The following is a 26214-nucleotide window of genomic DNA, read 5'->3' as shown; positions in this document are numbered from 1 at the left end:
AACAGTCTTATATATACACTTACCCATATTTGTATTTTACATGAGGTTTCACTATGCTGTAGGGTCCCATGTTTTTAGCTTTCTTTCTAGTAATAGACTATCTTTAGACTTTCCTTTTCAACCATTGTCATTCCCATATAATAGCACTGCTAGTTACAAACACTGTGGTGTGCTTTTACCATTTCTATTCATTTCCAAAGATTTACAAACAACCTTTTTACCATTTCTGCACAGATTAACCCTCAGCTTTCCATTCTCTACCCTCATTCTATTTTCTGGTCACCCATATTCAAATTATTAACTCCATGAGTTTACACAATGTATTTAGTCATAATGGTGCAGTCATACAGTGTTTGTCCTTTTGTGTCTAGCTTGCTTGGCTCAACATGTCCTCCAGGTTAATGCATGCTGTCCTAAGCTTCACGACTTCATTTCTTCTTACAGCTGCATAATATTCAGCGAGAGCTTTTTGAACTCTGACTGCAACAGATTCAGGCTAGGGAGTGAGCGGAGAAGCCTCCTTGGAGGTGGCAGTGTTGGAACTAGGGCTGGAGGATTGGCTAGACGAGAGCTAGAAGGAAGAAAATTCCAGGGAGAGAGGAGCAAGGGCTGGAGCTGGGGCGTGCACGGCACGGTCAGGGGAGGGGTGCAGCCCCTCCGCCCCCATCGCTGCCTGCTCCCTCGGCGTTCCCTGCCTGGCCGGTCTCCCTACCTGGCCTTCAGCCCCTGGAGACCCCTGGGCCTTCTCTGGTGCCTCAGGGCCAGACCTGTCGGCCTGCCAGGTGGGCCCTGGACAGCAGCCAGACTCCTCCATGCTGCCTGGGGCAGTGACCCTCCCTGTACCGTGGGACCTTGGTGGACCGACAAAAACAGGGGAACCTGTTTTTGTTCTTTGGAGGAGAGGGTGGGGAGGTGGCCTCTGCCCTTGAGGTCTGGTCTCAGAGCTGGAAGGGCCCGTAATGAAGCTCCTCGGGTCCAGCCGCCTGTGCCTCAGTTAGGGTCTCGCAGCCCACGAGTGCTGCCTGGTCTCCTGGCTCCTGGTCCAGCCCAGGGTGGCAGGAGGACAGAGGTGCTGAATCATGTGACAGGGCAGACCCCTTGCTGTCCACGTCTGAGTCTGCAGGACCCCTCCCCCGTGGAGCTGGCTCTGGTCTAGGAAAGGCAGCACCGGCTGGTGGATCTGCCCTCTGGGCCCTTCCACCCTCCTCCTTGGCCCCTTGCTCACATACACTTGCCTCCTTGATTTTTGTCAAACACCACCTCCTCCAGGAAGCCTTCCTTGCTCTCTCCCCAGCTCAGTCCCATATCCTCTGTGCTGTTATAAAACCGGGAGCTTAGCTGGGATCAGAGCACACATTACCCTGCCTTGTCGTCTCAGTTGGCACCCTGCCAGGTACTGCAGACATGCAGCTATTCTGGGATTGCTACCACTGTCCTCCCCACTTTGCAGAAAACAAAATGGCTCAGGGGGCCGAGGAGTATGCCTGAGGTTACAGCCTCCTAAACTGGAACCCAAGGCCCTGGCTCCGAAGCCCTTCTGCCACCCCGTTAGGCCTCATGCTCCTTGGTCCTGGGTGCAAGGCAAGGCCTGGGTCTGCACACAGGGTCTCCTGGGGGCTTGAGAACCTTCTGGGCTGTGACTTCTGAGCTGACTCTTAGACTAAACGGCTGTTTTGGGGGCACCCGCTGTGAGCCAGACACCAGGAGTCCCAGAACGTGACGTGCATGACACGCGCTTGGTGCCTGCCTCGGGGTGCTGACGGCATCCGGGTGCAGACAGGCCAGCCACACCGAAGTGGAGTGACAGAATGATTAGAGTGCACTTAGTGCAGGGAGATGAACATTTAAAAAGCTGGAGTGGGGAAAGCTGGCCTCAGGGGGGCCTCTCAGGGCAGGCTGGGGCCAGAATGGTGAGAATGAACCCAGTGGGCGGCGGCCGAGGCCCAGCAGGAGAGAGGCTGGTGTGACCCGAGCACCCGGCAAGGGGCGAGCCACCTAGACGGGACCGCTCGGGCTGTGTTTTGGAGCTCTGCTGATGAGGGACAGGGGGCAGGGAGGGGACCAGGCTGTCCTGAGGATGGCACCGGGTCTAGAGAGTGCCCCAGGTGGTTGGAGCGACTGTGAGCAGAGTCACCGAGGTCCCCGGAAACTCCTGCGTCTCCTCCCTGCCTTTACTCTGGCTGGGGTGGGGGCGGGGCGCGTTAGGAGACAGTGATGGATCCAGGGGTTCTTCAGGCAGGGGTGCCACGGCCTGGGCCGGAGCTGGGCAGGCCCCTCCCCTTCTCCGCGCCTCCGTCTTCCCACCTGTATGATGGGGCCCGGGGCAGAGTCCCCCGCGGGTGGACCTCCTCCCCATCCCTCCCTAACCGAGCTGTCCCTGCTTTCCAGCGGTCAGGGTGAGCCCCTGCCACTCCCGGCAGCCCTCGGTCATCTCCGACGCTTCTGCCGCCGAAGGCGACCGGTCGTCCACGCCGAGCGACATCAACTCCCCGCGACACCGGACGCACTCCCTCTGCAACGTAAGGCCAGCGGCACGGGGCCGCGGGGCCTGCCCGGCGGCGAGGGGGGGCCGGCGCAGGCGCACTGCTCTTTCCTCTCGTCCACCAGGGAGCGCCCTGGCCAGCGCCGCTCCTCTTCTGTTCTCTCCTCTCGCAAGCGGCCGTGGACGTGGGGGGAGAAAGAAAGGAGGCCCGGTGGCTCCCCGTGTGTGTCCGGAGGGCAGGAAAGCCCAGAGGCCCGTGTGCCGAGGAAGGCAGGCCCGGCTGGACCGCGGGGTCCGTGCAGCCCCGGGTCCTGCCTCCGGGGGACGCTGCGCCAGGGGCGGTGGCTCCTGCCGGCGGCTTCCCCGGAGCTGGGGGCTGGGCCGTCACCACCTCATTGCCCTCAGAGCCCAGTTTCGTCCTTCGTCCAGGAATGGGAACCGATTTTTTATTTCCTTTGTGTGTGTCTCTGGTAGTTCGGGCAGGTATTGTCCCCTCCCCCCTTTCTTTCCTTGACTTTTTTCCTATTATCTTTTGCTTTTTTAATTAGATCATTTGAAAAGTTTACCAAAAATTCATGCAAAAACAACAGAGGTTTCCATATACTTCCCCAAACAGTTTTCCCTATCATCAAGATTTTGCACTAGTGGTACCTTTGTTACAATGGATAAACCAAGATTATTATAAATATATTCCTAACCTAGTCCACAGTTTACATTAGGGGCAGCTCTGTGTTGTACAATTCCATGTTGTTGTTTTTGCAGTTTTCATGCTGGTAGCCTATATACAATGTAAAATGGCCCGTTTTCACCACTTTCAAGTATCCAATTCAGCAGTGTTAATTCCATTTAATTACAAAACCACCATCCATTACCAAACCCACGTATTACCTCTTGAGAGACGTCCCATGAATTTGTTCTGTTTGTTAAATGCCGCTCCCTGTATTTGCTTTGCTTGTTTAATAAAACACTTCTTGATTGCATCCTGGGCACTGGCTACCAAGAAGCATTAGTCCCTACTCTGGTAACTCCAATTGACTTGTATGGTAGAAAGATGGGCCCCCAAAGAGCCCAGGGGGCAAATTAGGTGGCAGGAAGCCACGTCAGGGTTCTGGCATGAAACCAGACCCAGTGTGTAGTTGGCTTCCCCTCCACGTCCTGCGGTAGGGACACAGCAGAGCTACGTCTTTCCAAAAGCTCAGGTAATATAGCTTTATTAACCAGCGAAATAAGATCGTAAAAAAGAATTGAGGCAAGCATCTTGGGAAAGACAGTTATTTGCTGGTGATACTGTCTACCTGGCAAACTCGAGAGCAGGCCCTGAAAAAAGCTATTAGAACTAATAATAAGCAAGCTATAATGGTGCTGGGTAAAATCAATTTGTAAAAATCAATGACTTCCCTATATATGAGTCATAATAATGGAAGAAGTGTTTTTGGTCCACAGTAATAATGGAAAAAAAAAACTAAAAATAGCTCAGACTCAACTTAGATGTTGCCTCCATCTAGCGCCAGGGACGCAGAGGTCGCTGGCCCCAGGGCCTTGGGACAGCCCTCTTCAGGTCAAGGAGAAGGCGGACTGCAGGACTGGGGCCCCACTTAGGGCTGGGGTCATTTTTCTAACCGGAGCTTTTAGGATGCTGCGTGCTCTTTTCTTGTCCCCAGGAGAGGACCTAGGTCACCAAGATTGTCTTGATTGGCAGAACCAGGGCAAAGAAGGTGACCATTAGAGACGTCCTCTCTCTGATTCCTAGGGACAGCAGTTGAGTTCCCCATGGTGTCAGCCATGCTCACTCTTACAGGATGGAGAGGCCCAGCCTTGGGCCAGGCACCCTGTAGCATCCATGTACTTTCCAAATGAGAAGACCTTCCCAAAGGCCACATTTTGTCCTCCTCAGGGCAGGCCCAAAGGGGCTCTGACAGCCAAAATGCAGCCACAAAATCCATTCTTCAGCAAGGCCCTCTTGAATTACATTTGACACAGGTCCAGCATTTTGCCCAACTTGGCCTTGGTACATACCAGCTGCTAGAGGCGGCAGGTCCAGTACGTTTATTTCCAAGCTCACCTTTCACGGGACCCCTGCTGCTGGGCATTGGGTGCCTTAATTACCCTATGGTCTGCAAACAGCATTTCAGTAGCACTGACCCCGTTCTCTTCCCCATAAATTTTATCAACAGCAAAGGCCCAACCAGAGTAGAACCATCTTAGCTTCCTATAGAATGGGTTCTGTTTGCAAACCTTGGGATAGGACTCAAGACTAAACTGCTAGCTAATTGTGGCATTCCCTCCCCCACCCCCTTTTCCCCCCATCTCAACATGTATAACATAGGTAAGCCAGGAAGAGCTTGAAAATAGTTCCAGGTGACCCTCTGTTCTCAGGCATTTGACCTGGCATCAGCAGAAACAGTCTGGCCTCAGCTAAGGACCTGGTCACTAGTTTAGAACAGAAGTAGGGACTCAGCACAGAAAGGTTGGAGATGGGCGGGCACTGGCCCAGCTGACACACTTTCTAAATGGGCCTTATGCCTGCAATTCCAGTAAAAAAACACTAGGGGGTTCCCTAGTAATGACTTCTGCAGCCCAAGTGACCTGTTTGCTCCCAGGCAGGACAGGCTGATTCTCGGGTATAAGGAAAGCTTATGCATACCCACAGGGTATGAAGTATCCTAGAAGGAGCAGTGGTCCAGAAGGAATTAGTCCAAATTTGAGTTCTAGCTCTGCTTTTGATTAGCTTCATGATACCAGACTGTCTGGACATTTTTTCATCTGTAAACCAGGCTAATGAATTCTGCCTGCACCCCCCTAAAAAGAGAGCCATCATATTGGTTGTGAGGGGTGCTAGAGGCAAACGGTCCTTTGGGACCATTTCTGTCCCAAAATGCCTCAATTTATTATTGTGCTTTTCCTACAAAAATTGTATTTCTTCATGAAAAGCACTGAACATAAGCAACCTCCAGTTACTAGCACAATTGGAGCAAGAAGTTAGAAGCCTTGAGATGACTGACTAATTGGTCAATGGGTGTAGAGAGTCAAGAAGCCCAAGCTGGCAGGAAAGGGCCCCCAGGGCCTTTGGCCAGGACCCCGGGTCCAGGCAGCATCTTGATCCACGCAAGGCCCCATCAGTGAGCCACCTGCACCAGGGCGGGGGGGTGCGGAGGCAGGGGTTCCCCATTAAAGAGGCAGGGCAGTCCCTGAGGAATGGTTTCCTTCCGTAGAAGCTCCCACTCCTCAGGGACCACCTCTGCCCTCGGGGGTCTACCGTTCCTGCTATTTCATCTTCCTCTTCTCTTTGGCTGCAGGGCGACAGTCCCGGGCCAGTTCAGAAGAACCTGCACAACCCCATTGTACAGGTAGGTCGCCTCCCCCAGCCCTCGCTTCACCCCGCCTTGACAGTGGCCTCAACCCCTGCCCCCTGGGCCCTCGGTCACCCACTTCCAAACTGGGGCTCCCGAGGCATGGAGAGGTAAAGGCACCAACTCAGTCACACGTGACTTGAGCCTCAGCCTGCCCCTTTCGTGTCTTCTGGGCTGGTAGCCATAGGCCTGTAGACCTACTAAGGGCACCAGCACCTTCCATCCCACTCTCCTGGTGATTGTCTTCTCCTGGCAGCCGATTTGTTAAACACTATCATGTAGAGGCTGATGGTCCAGCAGCGGGCTCTTCGGGCTCCCCTTCACTGCTAGAAACTTACTCCTCTTCAGCCTTCCCACATTCCAGCATCCCCATGAAGGGGCCGTGGGTGGACAGACTCCACGGTTTTGAGGGTCATGGGGGCATCTGAGATCCTCTCTACACCCAGGGTTCCCAGATGCTGATCTGTGCACCACCTGTTTGCCCTCAGTCCCCTAGGGAAGGTTATTGAAATGCACATTCCTGGGTCCCCTGCCCTGGAGACTGAGCCCCCAGGTCTGGGGTGGGGCCTGGAATTTGGATAATCTGATACATTTGGGGACTCATTAGTCTACCCCCCACCTCCTTCACGGATGACACCACCATGTATCTTTGCACAAAGCTTTTGACAGTTTGCAAAGCTCTTCTCCAGCTACTCTCCCACATTCCTCAGCCACCCCAGCAGGAGGGCAACCAATCTCATCATCATCATCATCATTGTCCCTGTTTCAAAGACCCCAAAACTAGGGCTCAGAGAGGCTGGGGACTCTCTCCAGCATTCCGTGGGTAGGACGTACCCGGGACTAGAACCCCAGCCCACTCCACAACGCCCAGTCCAGCTTCCTGTCTGAAGTCCTCGCTCCTGGCCGACACGAAGCTCAGGTGTCCCCCTCCCCACCTTTCCAGACTCTCCTGCCCCTCTGTCCCAGTGGCCTCGCACGACAGGTGCGATCACAGACCATGTTTGGGTGCTTGGGTGCACTCCTGCAAGCCCTCGGCAGCCCCTGCAGGCTGTGGGCAATGGAACTTGAGTAGTAATAATACAGAGAGCCGCCCCAGCCAGCGTGCACCGAATGCTTGTGTGCCAGGCCGCGCTCCAAGGCCTCTTGTCCTCACTTCAGTGGCATCCCCGTGACAAGCCTCGTGGGTCCTCCTGTGATCCCAGAGAGGTTCCCTAACTGGCCCACGCTTGCTCAGCTGGTGGGGGGCAGAGCCCGGCATCCTGGCCCTGCAGCCTGTGTTCTTAACCCCTCGTGGCCCCCGTCTCGATTGCCTAAGTAGAGCTGCCATAACCAGGGGCCACTGGGTGGCTTAAAACGACCAAAACAGATCCCCTCACCGTCCCGGAGACCAGAGCTCCAGAATCAGGTGTTGGCAGGGCCGAGCTTCCCCTGTAACCTCCAGGGAAGAATCAGTCCCCCTGCCTCTCTCCTGGCCTCTGGTGGCCCCAGTGTTCCTTGGCCTCCCAGTCTCTGCTGTCACATGGCCGTCCTCGCCCTTGTGTCTTGACTTGCAGAGACCCCCATGTGCCGGATGCGTCCATCCTGCTCCCGTGTGGCCTCCTCTTAGCTAATGCTCTCTACAAAGACCCTGTTTCCAAATAACGCCACGTTTGGGATACTGGGGCGGGGTGGGGACAAGGCAACCCACAGCAGCCCCTGCCCGTCACCCCCCGGCTTCAAGCGCAGAAAGCCCCCCCCCCCCCCACCCCTCCACCCCCCTGCAGCGTCTCTGGCTCACAGCTAAGGTTGGCTTTGTCCTTCTCCCCTCGCCCTCGGCCGCTTGGCTCGCGACCGCTCAGTCACTAGAGGATCTTGAAGACCAAAAACGGAAAAAGAAGAAGGAGAAGATGGGATTCGGCTCCATCTCCCGCGTCTTTGCCAGAGGGAAGCAGCGGAAGTCCCTCGACCCAGGCCTCTTTGATGGTACCGCCCCTGATTATTACATAGAGGAGGACGCAGACTGGTGATAGCGGCGCCCGCCACCCGCCGCCCGCCAGGCGCGTCTGCGTGTGCGTGGGGGGCGGGCCGGGCGCGCGGGGGGCCTGGGCTGGCGGGCTCGCGCCCCCGTGGGTGCTGGGTGTGGCTGGGCGCCCCTGGCCAGCAGAAGCTCAAGTGTGACGTCCTCCCCCTGCGTCGCCACCTCTGTAATTGATGTACATACTACGAACCGTGTGTGAACATGTCAACTCTCTGTTTTTGTCCTTGGAGCGATACAGTTGTGTTGTTAATCTGGTTCATTTCGTTTCTTTTTTCAATGTTGTTTTTTTTTCCTTTTCGTTGGGTTTGTCGAGTTGTTTTTTTTTGTTGTGTTTTTTTTTTCTTTCCCTTTTTCCTCCCCCCCTCCTCCTTTTTACAAAACTTGAAAACTTGAAGGACTGCTGTGTATTTGTAAATAACAAAACTGTTGTGCACTCCGGGCTTGTAAATGTCCCTTGTCCAAACCGCGACTGCTGGAGCCCGTCCCGCCGGGGCCGGGGTCTGGTTTTAACGTGCTCCTTCTCCGCACCCCCCCCAGTGTGAATACGTAGGGACCAGACCCTGTTCTCGGGAGGGGGGGGGCACCCACGTCACTTTAACCACACAATGCCATTGTCGTCAGGGTAAGATCTGCTCTCCGCAAGGCCCGGCCAGTGGGCCCAGGGGCCTTCACTTGGCTGAGCTAGTAAGAGGCCACACGGGCTTTTTCACAGCCTACCGGTTTTTAAATTGCATTGCCGTTTCCTTTCTTTCTTTAAGGAAAAAAGAAAACTGTTGTGTTAATTTATTTGCACAAATGCAGAAAACCTATTCTATCTAAATTATTACATAAATATCGGAATGTATATTTTTCCACGGGGCGGGTGGGACGCGGGTGTTTCTGTCGACTTGTCTGTTCTGTTCTCATGCTGCTGCCAAACTGCGCCAGGTAGAAGAATTTAGGGTGGCCAGAACCCAGGGACCATTGGATTGCAAAGCTTGCTTTGTTCTGTTCTCTCTTTTCTCACTCCCATGCCCCTGCCCCTGCATGACGGTGCGCCCTGCCATCCCCCCCCCACCCCCCTGCAGCCCTCTCTCCAGACCTGCCCTGGTGCATTTATGTATCTGGCCTCGGTCAGCTGAGCCTGGCTGTCGCCTTCTCTTGGGTCTGTCTCTTGAGAGAGGTCGGATGCAGGGGGCGACACACCCATCCACGGGCTACAACCATGGGGACCCTCGGCCTGAGTCGGGGCCACAAGGGTCCCCAGGACACCTCTGCCTTTCTCATCCTCACCTCATTCTGTGCGTTGACCAGGCAGGTGCCATCGGGAAGGAGGGTGAGGGGGCATCCACCCCCAGCTGGGGGTGTCGGGGACACAGCGTCCGACACCTGGGCCCCCACCTTCCCCACTCTGGCTGGTTCCTCCTGCAGCACTTAGACTCTCGGAATCGCCCCTGTCCTCCAACTTGTCCCAGCAGCCTCACCCAGGCGGGCAGGGACAGCTAGTCTGCCTGCTTGGGGAGCAGTGGTGGCCCCAGGGAGGCTTGGCAAGCAAAGGAGCCAGGTGCGTTTTTAACACCAGGGGGGTGGAGAAAGTGGACGCTGCTAAGCATGGTTCTCCCGAGCTCTGAAACCGGATTTCCCTTTTCTTTTGACCCGTGCACCCTCGCCCTCCTGCTCCACCTTAACTCCTAACACCGCTCAATTCCCACCACCCTTAGACAACAGCAGTCATGCTTTCTGCTAACAGGAACGTTCTCAGCTCTTAAAAAGAAGTGAGGTGGTTAAAAAATGCTGGAGTATCTCTATCAGAACGGATAGGGGTAGTCTGTCCAAAGTCTCTAAAGCCAACAGCATGGCTCCAAGCAGTGGGTCCCTCTCCTTCCTTCCCGGTGGAGGGGCTGGGAAGAAGCAGGCAGGCCCCTCGCCAGCATCTTGCTGTTCTCCTGTGGCTAAGCCGGGCAGCGAGGGAGAGCGGCTTTAGCTGGCGTCTTTCTCTACAGAGAGAGATTTTAGAAACTACTTCTCTCCCCCAAGGATTTTTTTTTTTTAGTTGATTTTTATTGTTTTTCCCTTTACTTACAAGTAAATAAGGTTGCAACCATTGCTGATAATGATTTAGTAGTTCCTTTTCATTTCAGTTTTTGTAAATCAGGAGATAATTCTAAAAGTTACTAAGGATGATTTATTTAAGAGGACTACGTCAAATAGAGAATGAGTTATGGGTAACAGTAGATGAAAATAACCTTTCCCATGGGAAAGGTTTCTCAAAGGCATGGATGCAAATATAAAATATTAAAAAAAAATCTAAATAAAGCTTATTTTAAAATATTACTGAATTCGATGTTATTTGAGTGCTTCTATTTTGCTCCGGGTGGGAGGCAAAGCCGGGCCTGGCCTGCTCCTAGGAATTTGGGGGCTGGGTCTTGGGGGGACGGGAGGGGCTGAGGAAAGCTGGCTGGACCCTGAGCCCGTGGAGGGGCTGAGGCCAGGTGGCCTCCCCGAAGCATCTCGTCTCTGCCACCCTGACCGTAATTCCGAGGCGCTGTCGGTATCTAGGGCTGCCCTGTGGTCCTGTCGCACCTCCCCCAGTCAGCTTTCATCTGCCTCCTTCTCCCCCCCTCACTCATCTCCAGGGCCCCGAGTTTGGGCTGCTCGTTTGGGGCACGTCACTCCTGCAGACCTCAGTGGCCTCGGCATCGTTCCCAGGTCCCGCCTTCCCCAGGGCTGAGAGAAGCCTAAGAGGGACAGGGAGAGAGCCACAGCGCTTCCGTATGAAGCCAGCATGTGCCGGGCGGAGTCCAGCCCACTGGGGTCCTCCCCATTGTGAGGGCCACACCAGCTGATGAGAAGCCACCAGATAACCCCAACCCCAATTTTAGCCAGTGTCCTCAAAAGAGATGGGTCTCCCAAGCTTAAAAAAAAAAAAAAAATTCTCCCAGCAGTGATGGAAGACTGGCCTTTCAGTGCCCCTGCCATCTCTGCTGGAAGAATGCACAAAGCTCTGTGAGGTATAAATTACACTGAGAAAACCTAAAATGGAGGGCCCCAGTTCAGTGGGGACGTAAGTGGATACTTAGGGAAGCCGAGTGTGTCAGGGCTGCAAGGAACTTAGCAATCATCTACCCTAACGGTATTCATCCTGGTACAGTCACCTGGGGAGGGTTCAGAAAAATCTATACTGATGCCCAGGCTGTACCCCCAGAATCACCTCCTCTGGCAATTCTAATGTGCAGCCAGGATGGGGGCCCACTGGGCTGACTGAAGGAGGGGGTGTGCCGACACATGTCACCACTCCCCTCTCCCTGTTCTCATGGCAGACATCACTAATCAATCGAAGATCTCTTCCCATCCCAAAGTAGCCTCTGATGTCTTCACTTTACAGCACCTCAGACAGCTACTCCCAATCAGTGTTGTCATACAAAGATAGAGCCTTTTGCTGCGTTGAAACCCACCCACCCTCATCATGCTGAAGAGATGGGGAAAACTTTGGTCCAGAGAGGAGTGACTTGGCCAAGGGTCAGGCCATATCTTATTTCAGATCTTTTTAGCTCTACTCAAAAGTCATGCCACCCCCTTTGACAAAAGAATCTCCTCCAAGGTCTTGCCCTCAGTGGTCCAACTCCAAGAGACAGCTGTTAGAAATTGGAGTAGGGCTTCCAAGGGCATCCAGGGCCACAGTGGACAGCTGCACAGGTTGTGCACTGCATTAGTGCAGAAAGTGCCGTTCCCCAGGCTACTGCCTGAAGGGTGCCCTGGGGTCGGCAGTGCTCCACCTGCGTGACTGTACTCGGGCCCTTCTGTGTGCTCTCCCATCCGTGCTGGCAGGCTCCAACCAGTCTAACAAAATAGTAACAACAATAATCATATTTAACATTTATTAAGCACTTAACCGTGGGCTGGGGTCCCTGCTATGCGTTTTACATGTATTAACTCTTAATCTTCCAACAGCCTACGTTATCAGTAAATAAACAGGTTAAGTAAATCGTCCAGGGTCCAGGGTCACAGAGCAAGTAACTAGAATGGACTTCAAACCTCGGGAGTCTGACTCCAGAGCTCGTTTCCTTAGCCACCCCACCACCTGGGCAACGAGGGACTGGAAGTACGCCGCTGGCGCCAGCCCGCAGCCGGGCCTCTTCGGTGCTTGGGCCAGCTCAGTTTGAAACGCCCCGCCCAGCCTCCCACCTCGCCCACTGGTTCCCCCAAATGGACAGCCTAACATCCCGTTGCTCTTGTTTTTGTGACTGAGTCTATTCTTGTCAACCTTTACCCCTAAGCTCAGAAAACCCACCCAGAGGGGACCTGGTGGGAGGCCACTGTCCAGCACTGGCGCGCCGTTCCTCTTCTTGGCCAAATCGGGCAGGAGAAGTGCCCATGTACACCGTTGCCTGGCTTCCTGCCCAGTGCTGCGGCAGCCTGAGGTTTTAGCTCTGCCCCTAAGACATGGGGGGTGGGGTCCCCTCCCGGCCGAGCCTGGGGGAATGCAGGCAGAGTGAGCCCAAAACACAGGAGGGTCGTCAGCCCTTTAACACAGGATGTTCGGCATCGCTGGGCCCTCCCCCCAGAAGGCTTTCTCACCAAATGGGCCCTGCAGACCCCCCAGCCCAGCCCCCCTGCCCTAAACAAAGGGCTCTCGAGCTTTATCAGCTCCGACCGCCTCCGTGGGCAAAACTGTGCACAGCCCCTGCCTCCCACCTGTGCCCATTTTCCAGTGGAAAGAGAACTTGGTGATAATACGACTCACAAGGGGATGCATCTCATTAACTCATCCTTTAATATATAAAAAGGTAGATTCATAACACCAAATTATAAAATAATGCCCTATAAACTTAAACATAACTGAGGAGCTTTATTTGGCTGATCTTGACTAAAGACCAAAGTCACAGACAACACATCACCCATGAGGTGCCACTCCCAGGCCAAGTGAGGAGTGAAGGTGGGTGTAAATGTGACAGCAGCCAGGTGTGCTTCCTTCATGCCTGAACCACAGCAGGTCCCGCCTCCAAGCCCAGGCCCGGCGGCGCCACCTCCTCGCCATCCCCCAGAAACCGGGGAGTCAACGAGAAGGCAATCCCAAGAGGACTGAGCTCTAAGAAGCGAGAGTAGCGGCAACTGAAACCCTCGACCGATGTGTCCTGAAGGTGGCGGGCCTTCGTTTACCTGGCACGTGCCCGGGGGAGCCTTGCGACCTCGCCACGGTGTGTGCGGAAGCCTCACTTCTGAATCCGAGATCTCGGTAAACACTGGCTGGTTTGGAAATCCCTGATTGTTTTCTTAATGGGTCACCAGTAACAGTTCATTGCACCAGAGCAAGACAATCTATAAAATTGCATGTCGTGCCCCCAGGACCCCCTAGGCAGGGTGGGCCGGTGGGGGTTTGTTCATGCCTCATCTGGAGAACTTGTGCAGCCCACCCATGGGTTGCAGGCCACGGTTGCCGCTCTGGCCCCTCAACTGACTTCAAGCCGGCGGTTTAACCTACGAGCCTCGGTGGCCTTGTCTGTAGAATGGGTGTACTAATCCTCCCCTCCTCCCGGGCTCAGAAATGAGAGCTGAAAGCATTTTGGAGACTGAAGAGACTGGCCATAGGATTTGTGATTTGTAACCTGTGCATTTAAGTTCAACCAGAGGGAGAAAAAGTGTGAGGCATCTTCACACACTCATAATAGAGCCCAGAAGGGACTCGATTAAAACTTGTCCCAGGGGTGAAATCAAGGCATCGGGCTGAGTGGCCCTGAAGTCCCTCCAGGTGCCAAGGCTGTGAGCATCCGTGCTTGGAGTCCACACTCAGTGTCAGTGTTGCACACGAGAGCATCTGGGCCTCCCTGCCTTGGCACGGGGAGGGGTTGTAGTGTCTGCCTCTAGAATCCAGCCACCTGGCATTGTGCCTTTGTAGAGTCCGGTTAGAAACACGCTTCGCTGGGGCAGCATGGGGAAATTTAGACCCAGGGAAGCAAGGAGGCTGCCCCAGGCCGGGTTCTTGAGGCAGAGGCCCCCAGGGACACTGCCTGGGTGGCACATGCACAAGGAGACACAGGTCCGTGCAGGGCCGAGCTGGTCTACGTGAGCTGTGCCTCGGTGTCTGTTCAAGTCCTAGAGGATCCTTGTGACGTTCCCTGCACTGCTCCAAGCTCTTTGCAGATCGTGGGTCAGCTAATCCTTCCAACAGCCCCCAAGATAAAAGGCCCATTTTACAGACGAACCAGCCAAGGCATAGAGGGGACGTTCTCGCCCAAAGTCACACAGCTGGAAGAGGCAGAGCCGACACGGCTCCAGCTGTCTGGCTCAAGCCCCTGGCCTCAGTAACTGTGCTGTGCAGTCTCTCCAGAGTAGGGGATCGGCCAGCCCCACCCCCAGGCCCCCCTCGGGGGCGGCCGATCAACAGGGAGTGTCGGGGGATTGAGAAAGCCTCACCAGTAGGATGAAGCCACGCTCTGAGCAAGTCAGCTCTTTGGGGCTCAGTTTCTTCCCACCCCCCACCCCCCACAGAAGAAAAGAAGGAAATAGAGAGGGGCGTGCAAACTGTGTTCCTTGGAACCCTGGGGGTTCCTCAGAGGTCTCCCATGGGACTGCCCTGGCTGGTGAGATCTCCACGCTCATCTGTTAGATACTGGACCTATGTGTAGATTCCATGATAGAAATAGAGCAAGGGAGAAAGAAAGTGAGAGAGAAAAGATTTGAGGCCCACAAGTAGATAAGTAGTTGCAAAGCTGACAACGGCTTGAGTTTTAAGAATACAGATTCCCAGGCCCCATCCCATACCTCCTGAAGAAGGTCGGGGAGGCCCTGGGACCTGCAGATGGTGAGCAAGTTCTCCAGTGTGGGCTTGGCTTTCAGAGGTCACACGGGGCAAAGGCTGAGGGTGGCGGCATCCCGCTCACATTTAGTACAGACTTGCCCCTGGGAAGCTTCCCCAAGGGGCCGTGACCAGGGAGGGCCCCCATTGAGGGAGAAGCCGCACCTGCACCAGGCCCTGATGCTCCGAGGCCGCCCCCGATGGGGTCTTATGAGCCAGCCGCAGAGAGCGTCACCGAGAGGTTTCCTGGCTTTCCTAGAGGCACGCGGCCAGCAGGTGGCCGGTCAGAGTCAAGTTCTGAGCGTGACGTCCACCATCTCAGCCTTGGCCTGACCTGAGGCCCACAGAGGCTTCTCCAAGCATCCAGGGGGCCTCCATCCCGGCCCACAGGTCCGCCTGGGCCTGGTGCCGAAGGTGGCACCACAGTCACTGGAGGATGAGCCCTAAATTGGGAACAAGCCTGCTCCATTCAGGAGCAACTGGGCACGGAGCCACGCAGGGTGGCCCAACAGGGCTGTGCCCAAGCCCTGGCCCTCAGGCTCCTGAGAAGTCCTGGCCTCCACCCCAAAAGCACCACACGGTCAGGAGCCCTGCACCCAGCTCTGGACTCCTGGCCCCCAGCCGGGCCAAGGACTCGCTGTGTGTCCTCAGGCAAGTCAGCCCACCTCTCAGGGCCTCAGCCTCCCTCTAATGTGGACCAGGTCGGTGGTTCCCCATCTGTGGCCAGCGAGGTCTTAGATGTTTCTGGGCAGCTGTATTCTCGGCCATGCCCCCACACCACGCCCACCGCCCACAAACCACCCGTTAGCCAGGTGCTCCAGCTCATTTAGCTCCTAGATGCCTCCATTTGAACAAGGCTCTGCAGCTACAAGGCAGTATGAAAACCAGGGAGTTAGGTCACCTCTAAATTCCCTCCAAGAGATTGTTCCCAGGACAAGGAGGGCAGGGGCTGCCTCAGGCCCTTGCTGCCCCCCCCACATCTCACGGTTGCCCCAGGCCCCACTACAAAAGCCTCCTCACCAGGGAGGGCCCCTCCCCAACCCTGGCTCAACAAGAACGTGGGGACTGCTAGGGCCCCCCGCTTGTGAACGTCTGCAAGTCAAGGGTCAGAGACCCTCCCCAGAAGGCCACACACACGCCCCAGATGAACCACAGCGAGACCACGCTTGACCTCTTGGGTCACAGCCCTTTTCAGTTTGCAGCACTCTTTCCCAGGCAGCCTGGAGCCAGATAAGAGCGTAGCTCTGGGCAAACTCCCTGGGCTCAAACCTCAGACCTGCCCCTGGCTACACTGGACACCGGACACAAGTTACTTAACCTCTCTGTGCCTCAGTTTCCTCACTTGTAAAATATTATAGGTGCAGGGGGCAGCTGCAGGTGGGAAATGAGTTCGTACATATAAAAGCCTCAGCCAGGTAGCAATAAGTGCCAGCCACGATGGCAATGATGACAGTGATCTCATTTCAGACATGTGAGGGGGACAGGTCAGGCTCCCTCTCATTGACGAGAAGACTCAGGCCAGGTAAGTTCAGCAGCTTAGAACAGGCTCAGAACCAGAGGAAGCAAAGGCCCTAGAGCTGACCGGGCTGTGGGCAGCCTCTCACCCACCCCTCAAGGTGCAGGCGGGAAGGGACTTGCCCACGGCCCAGCCCAGTGTAGGGTAGTGGCTGAGCTGGTTCTGGAACCGAGGCCATGGCCCAAGCTGCCCCAGACCACGGGGTCAGCTGGAATTACAAAAAAAGAAACTCCCTGGGTCAATAAATTTGGAGAACACTGCACAGTGTCTCCACCCCTTAGAGATTCACACAACACGTCAGCTTATAAGGCTCTGACAAGGTCTGCCATGAAAGAATTTCACTTTCTTTCACCCTGGTATTTCCCAAACTCATTTGACCACGGGTCCTCGCTCTAAGCTCCACTCCCAGTCCCCATGGGCGCGCTAACCTCGTTCCGTGGGGCATCCTCTGAGCAATATTTGGACAGCAACGTCATTGGGCCACTTTAGTTCCAAGAGTCCGTGCTTGAGGTGCTAAGGCTGTGGCTCTTTGGAGATCTCTAAGCATGCCCACCTTCAGACACTGTGCAGCCCCAGAAAGGACCCATGGGTTCTATGGGATCCCACTGTGGTCAGAAAAAGGGTGCTTTAAGAAGTGAGGCGAGCCAGGTGCAGTGGCAGACGGGGTTGCAACCTCTCGCCGAAGCCTCCCCTTTGCTAGAAAGAGCCTGAGTGGATGTGCAGCATCCCCAGAAGGCAGGAGCGCCCCTGCCGATGGGCTGACAAGTGCCAGTCCCAGGGGCTGCGTTGGGTGCTGCCCCAGGTCCCAGGAGGTGTGTTTTGCTGCTGTCCCAGGTCACAGCACCCAGTCCACTGGCACAGGAACTGGTCAGTGGGGGGATGGGCTCGCCCATCCTGCCAGGGTGTCCGTCCCTGCCTGCCCTCCAGGGAACCTGTCACCCTCAGCAGCCCTGAGCCACCTAATTGCTTTCCCTGGGACAGGCGAGAGATGACAGAGTCGCATCCAAATTGGCTCCATGCCTGCACGAGGGCAGCTTTCTTCCTTGTTAGGGGGCTGGTATCTCCGGGTGACATGGAGTCCATAGTAGGGGGCGTGCAGGCAGGAAGGGGAAGGGGCCACCCCTGGCAGCTGTCACTGCAGGGGCCAGAGCAAGGGTGACGGGAAGGAGGCGCATGCCAGCTGGAGGGGACTCAAGGGCAAGTGGAGGGTCAGAGAGAGGCTCAGGTCACCGATGGCAGCTCAGGTGTGTGACTCAGTCCTTGGCTCCAGTCGCCTCTCCATGTGCGCACAGGAGACCGAGTTCCTCTTAGTGATAACTGAACCAGCAGAATGGATAAAAATCATTCTGCTTCAGGAAGGAGTGTGAGGAAAGACCCAGGCTTTGGAGCCAGGCACCTGGGCTCAACCCCAGCTCACCACTTATCAGCTGTGTGACTCTTCACCAGTCACCTGGCCCTTTGTTCCTCAGTTTCCCTGTCGGTAAAGTGGAGAGAAAACGCCCATCTGGCAGGGCTGTTGCAAAGATCAAATAACAAATGGATCGAAGCATCTGGCATGCCTGGGCTGCTCGTACCCCTCATGCAGGAGACTCGGGTGAGCGGAAGCATGGGCGAGAGGGGCTCTGAGTCCTGGCCGTGTCCCCTGCACACGGCTGCTGGGCTTCTCTGGGCTCCACTTTCCTTCTCTGACAAGCAGGGCCTCTGGGAACCTTGCTTCCCTTTCACAGGGAGGGTGCCACAAGCTCACACTGCTAGAAAGCACCTGCAAGCTTTAGCCTCCATGATTGTGAGGTCCCCGTGCAAGCTGTAATGACTTACTATCTGCTCCTTTAGATCAACTCTAGCAGCCCCACTGCTGGGAGGCTTGTGGCTAACAAAGCCAAGGACCCTCCCATTGCAAGCACCCCCACTACCGGCTCTATGCTGGGCACCCACACGCCTCATCCAATTATTCCTCAAACTCAGAGGCAGATGGATGAGGCAGTGAGGGCGGTTGCAGTGAGCCAGAGGGGCTGTTTCCCACCTAAAGGAGGCAGCCCCTGCTCAGCTCCAGCTGGTCCCAGAGCTCTTGGTTTTTTTCAAGAGAAGCCAGAAAGATGGATTGTCATATGGTATCCCCAATTCTTTAGTACTGGCAACTAATTTTTAAAACTTTAGTGTCTATTGGGAGAGTGGGTATAGCTCAGTGGTTGAGCACCTGCTGCCCATGTACAGGGTCCAGGGTTCAATCCCCAGCACCTCCTAAAGAAAAACAACAACAATACAAAAACATCAAAATAATGTCTATTGGCGGAAAAAAGTTCATGGCCCAAACCTGTCCCAATGTGGGCTCGTCCCGCTCCAATGGCCTTTGTCCTCGCCCTTGATTGCAGAGTCTCACCAGGCCTGGCTACCGAAATGCAGCACCCCAAGGCCCGCCCTGGACAGCCAGGCAGCAGGAGCAGACACTCCCAGGGCTTGGGGAGCCTGCGGGGGCAGGGTGGTGTCTCCACTCAGGATGCACAGTCCTCAAAGAGGAAAGCAGGTGCAACCCAGAGGCCCAGGGACGCAGAGAGGGTGTCAGGCTGAGGACTGGGGACAATGACTGGCTTTTTTGGGAGGAGAGAGGAAGATGAAAGTTGAGAAGGGACAGTATGATATGACATGCTGCCATTAATGTGTGTCCACTGTGCCAGACGTGTGCTAGGCACTTTAACATACGCTCATTAATTCATTCAACAAGCACTGGTTGAGCGCCTTCTATGTGCCTCAGGGCTAAAGGCTGAGGACACAGATGTAAACAATGAGATAGCATAAATTTACCTTACGCTGTCCTGGCCAAAATTATATGCAGTGTGTATTATTGTCTCAGCTTTTCAGATGAGGAAACTGAGGCTCAGGGAGTTGACATGAATAGCCCAAAGGGACTTGGGAAGTAGTGGAACAAGGATAAGAATTGGTGTCCAACAGACTATTACACTTGGCCACTTTTCGTGCAGCCGCCAACTGAAAGCTGATAAAACCTTGAATGGTTAGAATAAGACTTCATTCTCTAAATTCCATAATTCTAGGAAGGAGGCAGAGAAGAGAAGGCAGCAGCAGTTAAAGGAGGTTATCTAAAAAGAGAGAGAGAAGGCATTTCACAGAACAGGTGGAAATTCCCGGGGACATGTCACCCGTGCCGTGGCGCTGGCTGAGCCTGTTAATGGGTTGAGGGAGGTAGCACCCACGCTGGAAGACTGGCTTTTGGCCGCTGGCCACAGCAACCACGTTTCAGGGTGCAGGGCTAGAAGGCAGGGTCCATGTTGCAGCTGTGCAAAGAAGCCAAAACAAGCTCCCAATTTTCTCCTTGACACATTCCTATCCGATAAAGTAGATATCTGAGTTGTCAGCCTATCCGATAAAGTAGATATCTGAGTTGTCAGCCTATCCCACTCCTCCCCACGCCCCCCCCCCCGCCCCGCCCGCACCACCACAGGGGGTGACCAAAACCCTCATCATTCTGAAGGAAAGCAAATGAACGCTGCTCAGAAACACGCTTGCTTTTCCTAAATTGGCCTTCGGGCCATCATTAAGTAAAAGTTGCCCACAACCGGCTTTGGAAATTTCCAGGCGGCTGCTGCAAAGCCGTTTAGGAGGCTGGACTGTGCATTAATTGTTTAGGATGATCCCATAGATGGCAGTGCCCCCAAATACCTCGCCCTGGCCAAAGACGGGGATGGGGGTTCATGGATCTGACCCAGGAGCACTTCCCACGTCCCAGGGACCAAGTGGACCAGGGCTCACCCGGCAGGGCCTGCCGGCGGCGAGAGGACCGCAGCCACCAGGGCTCGGGGAAGGAGGCCAGGCCAAGCCAGCGAGAACCTGAGGGGTCCGGAGGCCAGAAAGGAGCAGGGGGCTCCGAGGAGGGAAGAGGCAAGACTGAAAATCCAGGGAGGGGATTCTCGTCATCTGGGTTTACAGGGTTCCTTCCTCCTGGGCACACATGGGGACCCTCGAGCTTTAATTCCAAGCGGTGTGCAGCTGCAAACCGACGCCATCTCTACATGGGCGCGGGGAAGGATCCTTTTCCTGGCCACAGCCTCTGCTTTGAAGATCGCCCGCCCCACCAGCTTCTCCCGGAGCCACCTTTCAGGGCCCACCCACATGTCAGAAAAGAGAAATCCACGTGGGAAGCAACCAGCTGAAGCACCTCACTGCTGCAAACAGAAAAGGGGGACGATGGGCTCCAGCGCAGGTTAGACTCACCAGATGTAGGCGCCATTTGGCAGTGAAACACGTGAGCAAGGAAGGAAAAGGAAAGGTTCTGATAGGGTTTCTTAGAGCATAATGTAATCATCATCAGATAACTGGGTCTGTCCTCTATGGACCTCCTTTCAAGAACCTTCTAAGCCCGTAAAACTGGGAAACGCTTGCTGAGCATCTCTCCGATTATCCAATGAGTGGGTGCAGAGCACAGGCAGAGCCTTGCCCACCCCCAGGAAATCGATTTCTTGATTTCCCTTGTTCCCTTGGAAAATTCTCAGTATGTAGGGGGAGGGGCTGGTTGGAAGGGGTGACTGGTGGAGGGTGTCCTTGGCAGCGTGGGCTGGGGGACAGCTGTGCTCAGTTGTCCCACTGACACAGCAACACGCAGTAGGCTCTCACGAGGCAGTGGCATGAGGGGGAAAGAAACATATTGGATTTTTTTTTTAAGCATAAAGTAGGTACCACTGGTAAAGCAGAATTCCACTGGACTTCTCTGTTCCATGGTTTAGTGTATTTCTAAGAACATGTTGGAATGGGGGGTTGGCCATCAGCTTCCAGCTCAGGGCCTCTAAATTTAGGGCCCCCATCTGGCCCTGGGACTGGGTGGATGGGGGGCTGCCAGGGGCAGGAGTGGTTGCCCCGGAAGGGGCCCACGCTGCCTGTTGCCCCCCAGGCCTGCGGTGGCCCCAGCAGCCACAGCACTCAGCGCCCATCTTTGCAGCTCCTCCTGAGGCTGTGGGAACCCATGTCGTGTCTGACTCCACTCGCCCGTGCCGCGAGGGCCCATCCTCCTCCCGTTGTCCACAGGCGTCATGATGAGGGTTCCAGCCTGTGCAGTGGCTGTTATCAGGACACAAAGTGTCACCTCTTCACATTACAATGCAGTGTTGAAAAAATGAGAACTCACTTTGGTTCCCTAAGTGCTGACAGGGCATCCCCTGCCATTCCCCAAGGGCAGGGGTCTTGACGGGAGCTGGGTCCCCAGGCAGGCTGGTCCAGAACGGGGCTGGTCTAGAAAGGCGCTGGTCCAGAATGGGGCTTGTCTGGAACGGGGAGACCCAGGCCCCAGGCAGGGCAGAGCTCTCTCTTAGTGCCTCGGAAAAGGCTTCAGGGGAGGGGGTACACTGGGAGCTGCCGTGCTGCGTGCTCACGGCAGCTGCCAGGCCACCAGGGCCACCTCCTCCTTCCCTCCCTGCCACGGAAGGGAAGGTTTGACCCTCCGGCCGCTGGGAAAGTGGCCTGGGGTTGGGGCGGGGGAAAGGGATGAGGGGATACCCCTGGTACTCCCTCTGATCACGGGGAAGAAGGACTGGCAAGCAGATGGGGCCATTTCCCGGAGGAAAAGGGGAGCCCAGTCTCCCCAGGACCCAGGTTCCCCCACTGACCGCTTCCTCACAAAGCACCACCTGGAACGGAGGCCTGTGGGTGACCTGGGGAAGCCATTAACCCCTCCGTGCCCGGGGAGGACCATTTGCGTTCCACCTTCCCCGTGGTCGTGGGAGGCGCCCCTGCGGCCAGGGTGACAGTGAGGAATTGGAGGGCCTCGGGGGTGCAGGACCCCAGGCTTCCCACCCATAATGGGGGAGGGTAGTCACCTTTAAGAGGTTTTGCTCAGTTAGGGGTCTCCAGCAGTCCACAGAGGCCGAGGCCAGCAGCTGATCAGATGGGCCAGGATTGTTCATTAAGCACCTACTCTGTGCCGGATGCATGAGAGACCAGTGTGGCCCATGGGAGTCCCTGTCAAGGGCGATGGACTTGTACACTGTCCCCGTCCCAGCAGGGTGAAGACTTCCCAGTGAGACATGCCCCGGGGAGGGCGCACCCTGCTCCACCCGGAAAGCCGCGGAGGCTTCTCGGAGGCGACAGTGCTGGCGAAGCAAAGCTCGAGGAGGGCTCTGGGAAGGAGGGAGCAGCAAAGTCCAGGGGTTCCGAAGCAGGGCGTCCCCCGGGATTTGGCCCCCGGGGGACATTGGCAATGTCTGGAAATATTTTTGATTGTCATGAGAGGGGGTTGCTATTGGCATCTAGAGGGAGGGGGCCAGGGGTGCTGCTAAACCTCCCAGCGCACAGGGCAGCCCCACCACGAGGAGCTCCCTGGCCCCCTGGGTCTTAGGCAGAGGAGGAGGAACAAGACCTCATGGTGCATTTGGGGAGCCACGGGGAGCTCTGATGGGGCTGAAAGGGGGTGGGGAGATGGGAGACGAGCCCGGAGAGGAGGCTGCTCCCTCCTCCTCGTCACCAGGGTTTAGCGGCGCCTTCTCTCCTGGGCACACACAGCCTCATGAGCTGCTTGTGTCTCTCTCTCCCCAACTCCATGCTCAGTGACATCATGAAATTGGCCCTCGTGGGGGTATTAACACCAAGCACAGAAATCAGCGAATGCGCGAACCAGTGCTTTTTTTTTTTTTTGAGTGTGGTTATTGAACACCTGGTTCTGGGCCCTTCCCAAGTGAGCAAAAGCAGGCCCGGCACCTGCCCTCACAGAGTGAATAGCCAAGAGGACGACACAGGCATTAATTAGATCATTGTGCAACTGTTCATTAATTTCAGCTGTGCTGTGCAGGTCAGGCCTAGCGTGTGAGCGTGAGCGTGGGTTGGACATGTGTTTTGCCTGTGTGATGTGACCTACAGTCCGTGGCCAGGGAAGGTTGCCCTGAAGGGGCAACACTTAAATAGAGCCCTGAAGGCTGCACAGGAGTTCGCCAAGCAGAGGCAAGAGCAGCAGGCCATCTTCCAGGAGCAGCAAATCAGAGATAGGGGAGGGAGTCAGAACGAGGGGTTGGGGGACTAGGACAATGGGGTGGGGGTCACTGCCCCTGTCATCTCAGCCCGGAGCTCACCACCCAGGCCAGCCATCATCACAGACCCCGGCGGCTTGGCAGGGGCTCCTGATCATACAATTACTATCCAGGCACCTCCGCGTATGGTAAACCATCCCAAAAGACAGAGCCCCAAGTTAGGACCTGTGAACACCCGTGGTCCCACGTCAGCCCCGTCTTTCCCCATCGCAGGTCTTTGCGTCCCACCAGGTCTGCACCATGGCTGTTTGGTCTGTTCTCTGGCTCTCTGTGTGTCCGTCTCCCACTGTGACTCACGACGGGCTCCCAGCTCAGCAGGGTGGGTAGCGACTTCCCAGTCGTAAAGAACAGACCCCACAGCCAATGTCTGGCCAGTCATGGCGGTCCCGGCCGATGCTCTCCTGTGACAGAGCCTAAGCCACAAGACCAGAGAGAAGGGCTGCCCAGGTAGGCTCTTCTACCCTGGGAGTCAGGAAACTTGGGGTTGAGGCCCAGCTCCCACTATTTCCTGGAAACATCATTTCACCTCTCCATGCCTCACATCTCATCGGTGAAATGTGTTCTTCCTTTGCCCCTTCATCCTTAGGAAAGGGCAAGAGAACCTGAGGAATCCCCATGGGAATATCCAAGTGATTAGTGATCTCAAATTCACCAGGTATGAAAATAAGTAGAACAAGAAGGGGCTGAGCTGGAGAGAAGGGAGAAGGAAATGGTATTGCCCGTCCCTGTCCCATAACCTGGACTATTACCAAAGCTTATGGCATTAAGCTTCACCATGTAGTGTCACAGATGAGACATGGATAGACTTGGCTGCTGATCTCAGGGACTCACTTTGCGACAGCGTGGATGGACAGACCCATGCCGGACAGAAATACGGCAACCCAGCGGAGCATGAAGAGTGTTGGGTGGACAGTGCTCTCGGCAAAAGGACTGCCACTGCTGGCATGTGGGCAGTTACACACTCTGAAGGGCCTCCCTCTACAAAACAACTAAATCTGGAATAAAGCCTACTTTTAAATGCATTGCATGGCTCACAGAAAGTAAGAGAATCCCCAAGTCTCCCCTATTCAAAACGAAAAGAATTGAGCTAAAACCAGAATAGGACCAGTGAGTGATGACCACATGCAAAGACTGGGGCTGCCCCAGGGACAGACGCTGCTATCAGGACTGTAAGCAAGAGATTAAACCTTGAGGTGTGGCGGAGTAGAGGAACAGAGCCTGAACTCCTTCAACCAGGGCCTCCCAAAGGAGAACAAAGTTGCCCCCATCCCAGGTATAACCCCATCCTCCATGTACCGTTTCACAGCAGAAGCAAATGTAAATTCTCCCTGGAGGAAAGATCTGCTATTTATAGACCCTAAAGATTCCTATAAGTTAAGATCAAATATGAATTTACCATGAGTGAGGGCAGAAGCAAACAGTAAATCTAGACCCTCTAATATCTTTTCAGATGTAGTAATCATAAGATACTAAGTACAAAACAATATGTATGAAATACTTGAATAAGTTTAAGATGAAATCAGACATGAGCAGGCAACAAAAGACCACCCTGGGAAGTGGACTTGGCCCAGTGGATAGGGCGTCCGTCTACCACATGGGAGGTCCACGGTTCAAACCCTGGGCCTCCTTGACCCGTGTGGAGCTGGCCCATGTGCAGTGCTGATGTACACAAGGAGTGCCGTGCCACGCAGGGGTGTCCCCCGCATAGGGGAGCCCCACGCACAAGGAGTGCGCCCCATAAGGAGAGTCATCCAGCACAAAAGAAAGTGCAGCCTGCCTAAGAATGGCACCACAGACACGGAGAGCTGACAACAAGATGACGCAACAACAAAAAAAAGAAACACAGATTCCCGTGCTGCTGGCAACAACAGAAGAGGACAAAGAAGAAAGACACAGCAAACAGACACAGAGAGCAGACAACTGGGGTGGAGGGGTGGGGGGGGGAAGGGGAGAGAAATAAATAAATCTTAAAAAAAAAAAAAAAGACCACCCTAACTTGGAAAAGAACCAAATTGAAATTTTAAGAATAAAAATTATAATTGAGGACATTAATAAGTCAAAGGGTGGGTCAAAGAGAAGACCAAACAGCTAAAGAGAGAACTAACAAATGGGGAAATAGATCTAAAGAAATTACCCAGGAGGGAAACAGATTTGGCTCAACTGATAGAGCATCCACCTATCATATGAACCCAGGGCCTCCTGACCCGTGTAGTGAGCTGGCCCACATGCAGTGCTGATGCAGGCAAGGAGTGCCATGCCACACAGGGGTGTTCCCCACATAGGGGAGCCCCCCACACAAGGAGTGTGCCCCTGCAAGGAGAGCCACCCTGCATTAAAAAAGCTCAACCTGCCCAGGAGTAGCACTGCACACATGGAGAGCTGACGCAGCAAGATGACGCAACAAAAAGATAGGCAAATTCCCAGTGCTGCTGACAAGAATGCAAGCGGACACAGAAGAACACACATCAAATGGACACAGAGAGCAGACAATGGAGACAGGATGAAAGGGGAGAGAAATAAATAAATAATAAATCTTTAAAAAATAAAAAGAAATTACCCAGGAAGCAATGCAGAGAGATAAGGAGATGAAAAATATGAAGGAGAGATTAGAGTTGCCTGGTCCCATGCAACGGCTACTAGCCACCTATGGCTACTTCAGTTTATATTTGAGTTAATTTAAGTTAAATTAAAAATTCAGTTCCTCAGTCACATTAGCCATACATCAAGTGCTCAGTAGCTACATGTGACTAGAGGCTACCATACTATAGCAAAGAGTATGCAATATTTCCATCACCACAAAAAGTCTATTTTGACATCTCTAGGTCAGAAGACAAGGAGGATAAAATTAGAAAGTCTAACTTATGCCCCATTGGAACTCAGAAAGAGAGAACAGAGAGAATGTAAAGAGATAATATCATAAGAGATAATGGTTGAGAATTTTCTAAAACTGAATCCACAGATACAGGAAGCACAATTTATATCCATCAGAATAAATAAAGAGAAATCCACGTCTAGCCATATCTTACTGAAACTGCAGAGAAAGAGACGA

The 26214-nt window shown here is 54.6% G+C and overlaps 1 protein-coding gene across 3 annotated transcripts in view; it reads left to right on the top strand.

The window, feature by feature from the left end:
• Window positions 1–26214, top strand: part of KAZN (kazrin, periplakin interacting protein) — a 1179259-nt gene that overhangs the window by 1102739 nt on the left and 50306 nt on the right. For all 3 annotated transcript variants that reach the window (XM_058304354.1, XM_058304355.1, XM_058304356.1), the window contains 3 exons: window positions 2389–2519; window positions 5779–5829; window positions 7671–7794. In XM_058304354.1, coding sequence (XP_058160337.1) covers window positions 2389–2519; window positions 5779–5829; window positions 7671–7794 — 306 coding nt within the window. The remainder of the gene's footprint in view (window positions 1–2388; window positions 2520–5778; window positions 5830–7670; window positions 7795–26214) is intronic.

This window comes from Dasypus novemcinctus, chromosome 9 (genome assembly GCF_030445035.2).
Source record: "Dasypus novemcinctus isolate mDasNov1 chromosome 9, mDasNov1.1.hap2, whole genome shotgun sequence".
NCBI classification, from domain to species: Eukaryota; Metazoa; Chordata; class Mammalia; order Cingulata; family Dasypodidae; genus Dasypus; species Dasypus novemcinctus.
This window is presented reverse-complemented; position numbering and strand designations above follow the sequence as displayed.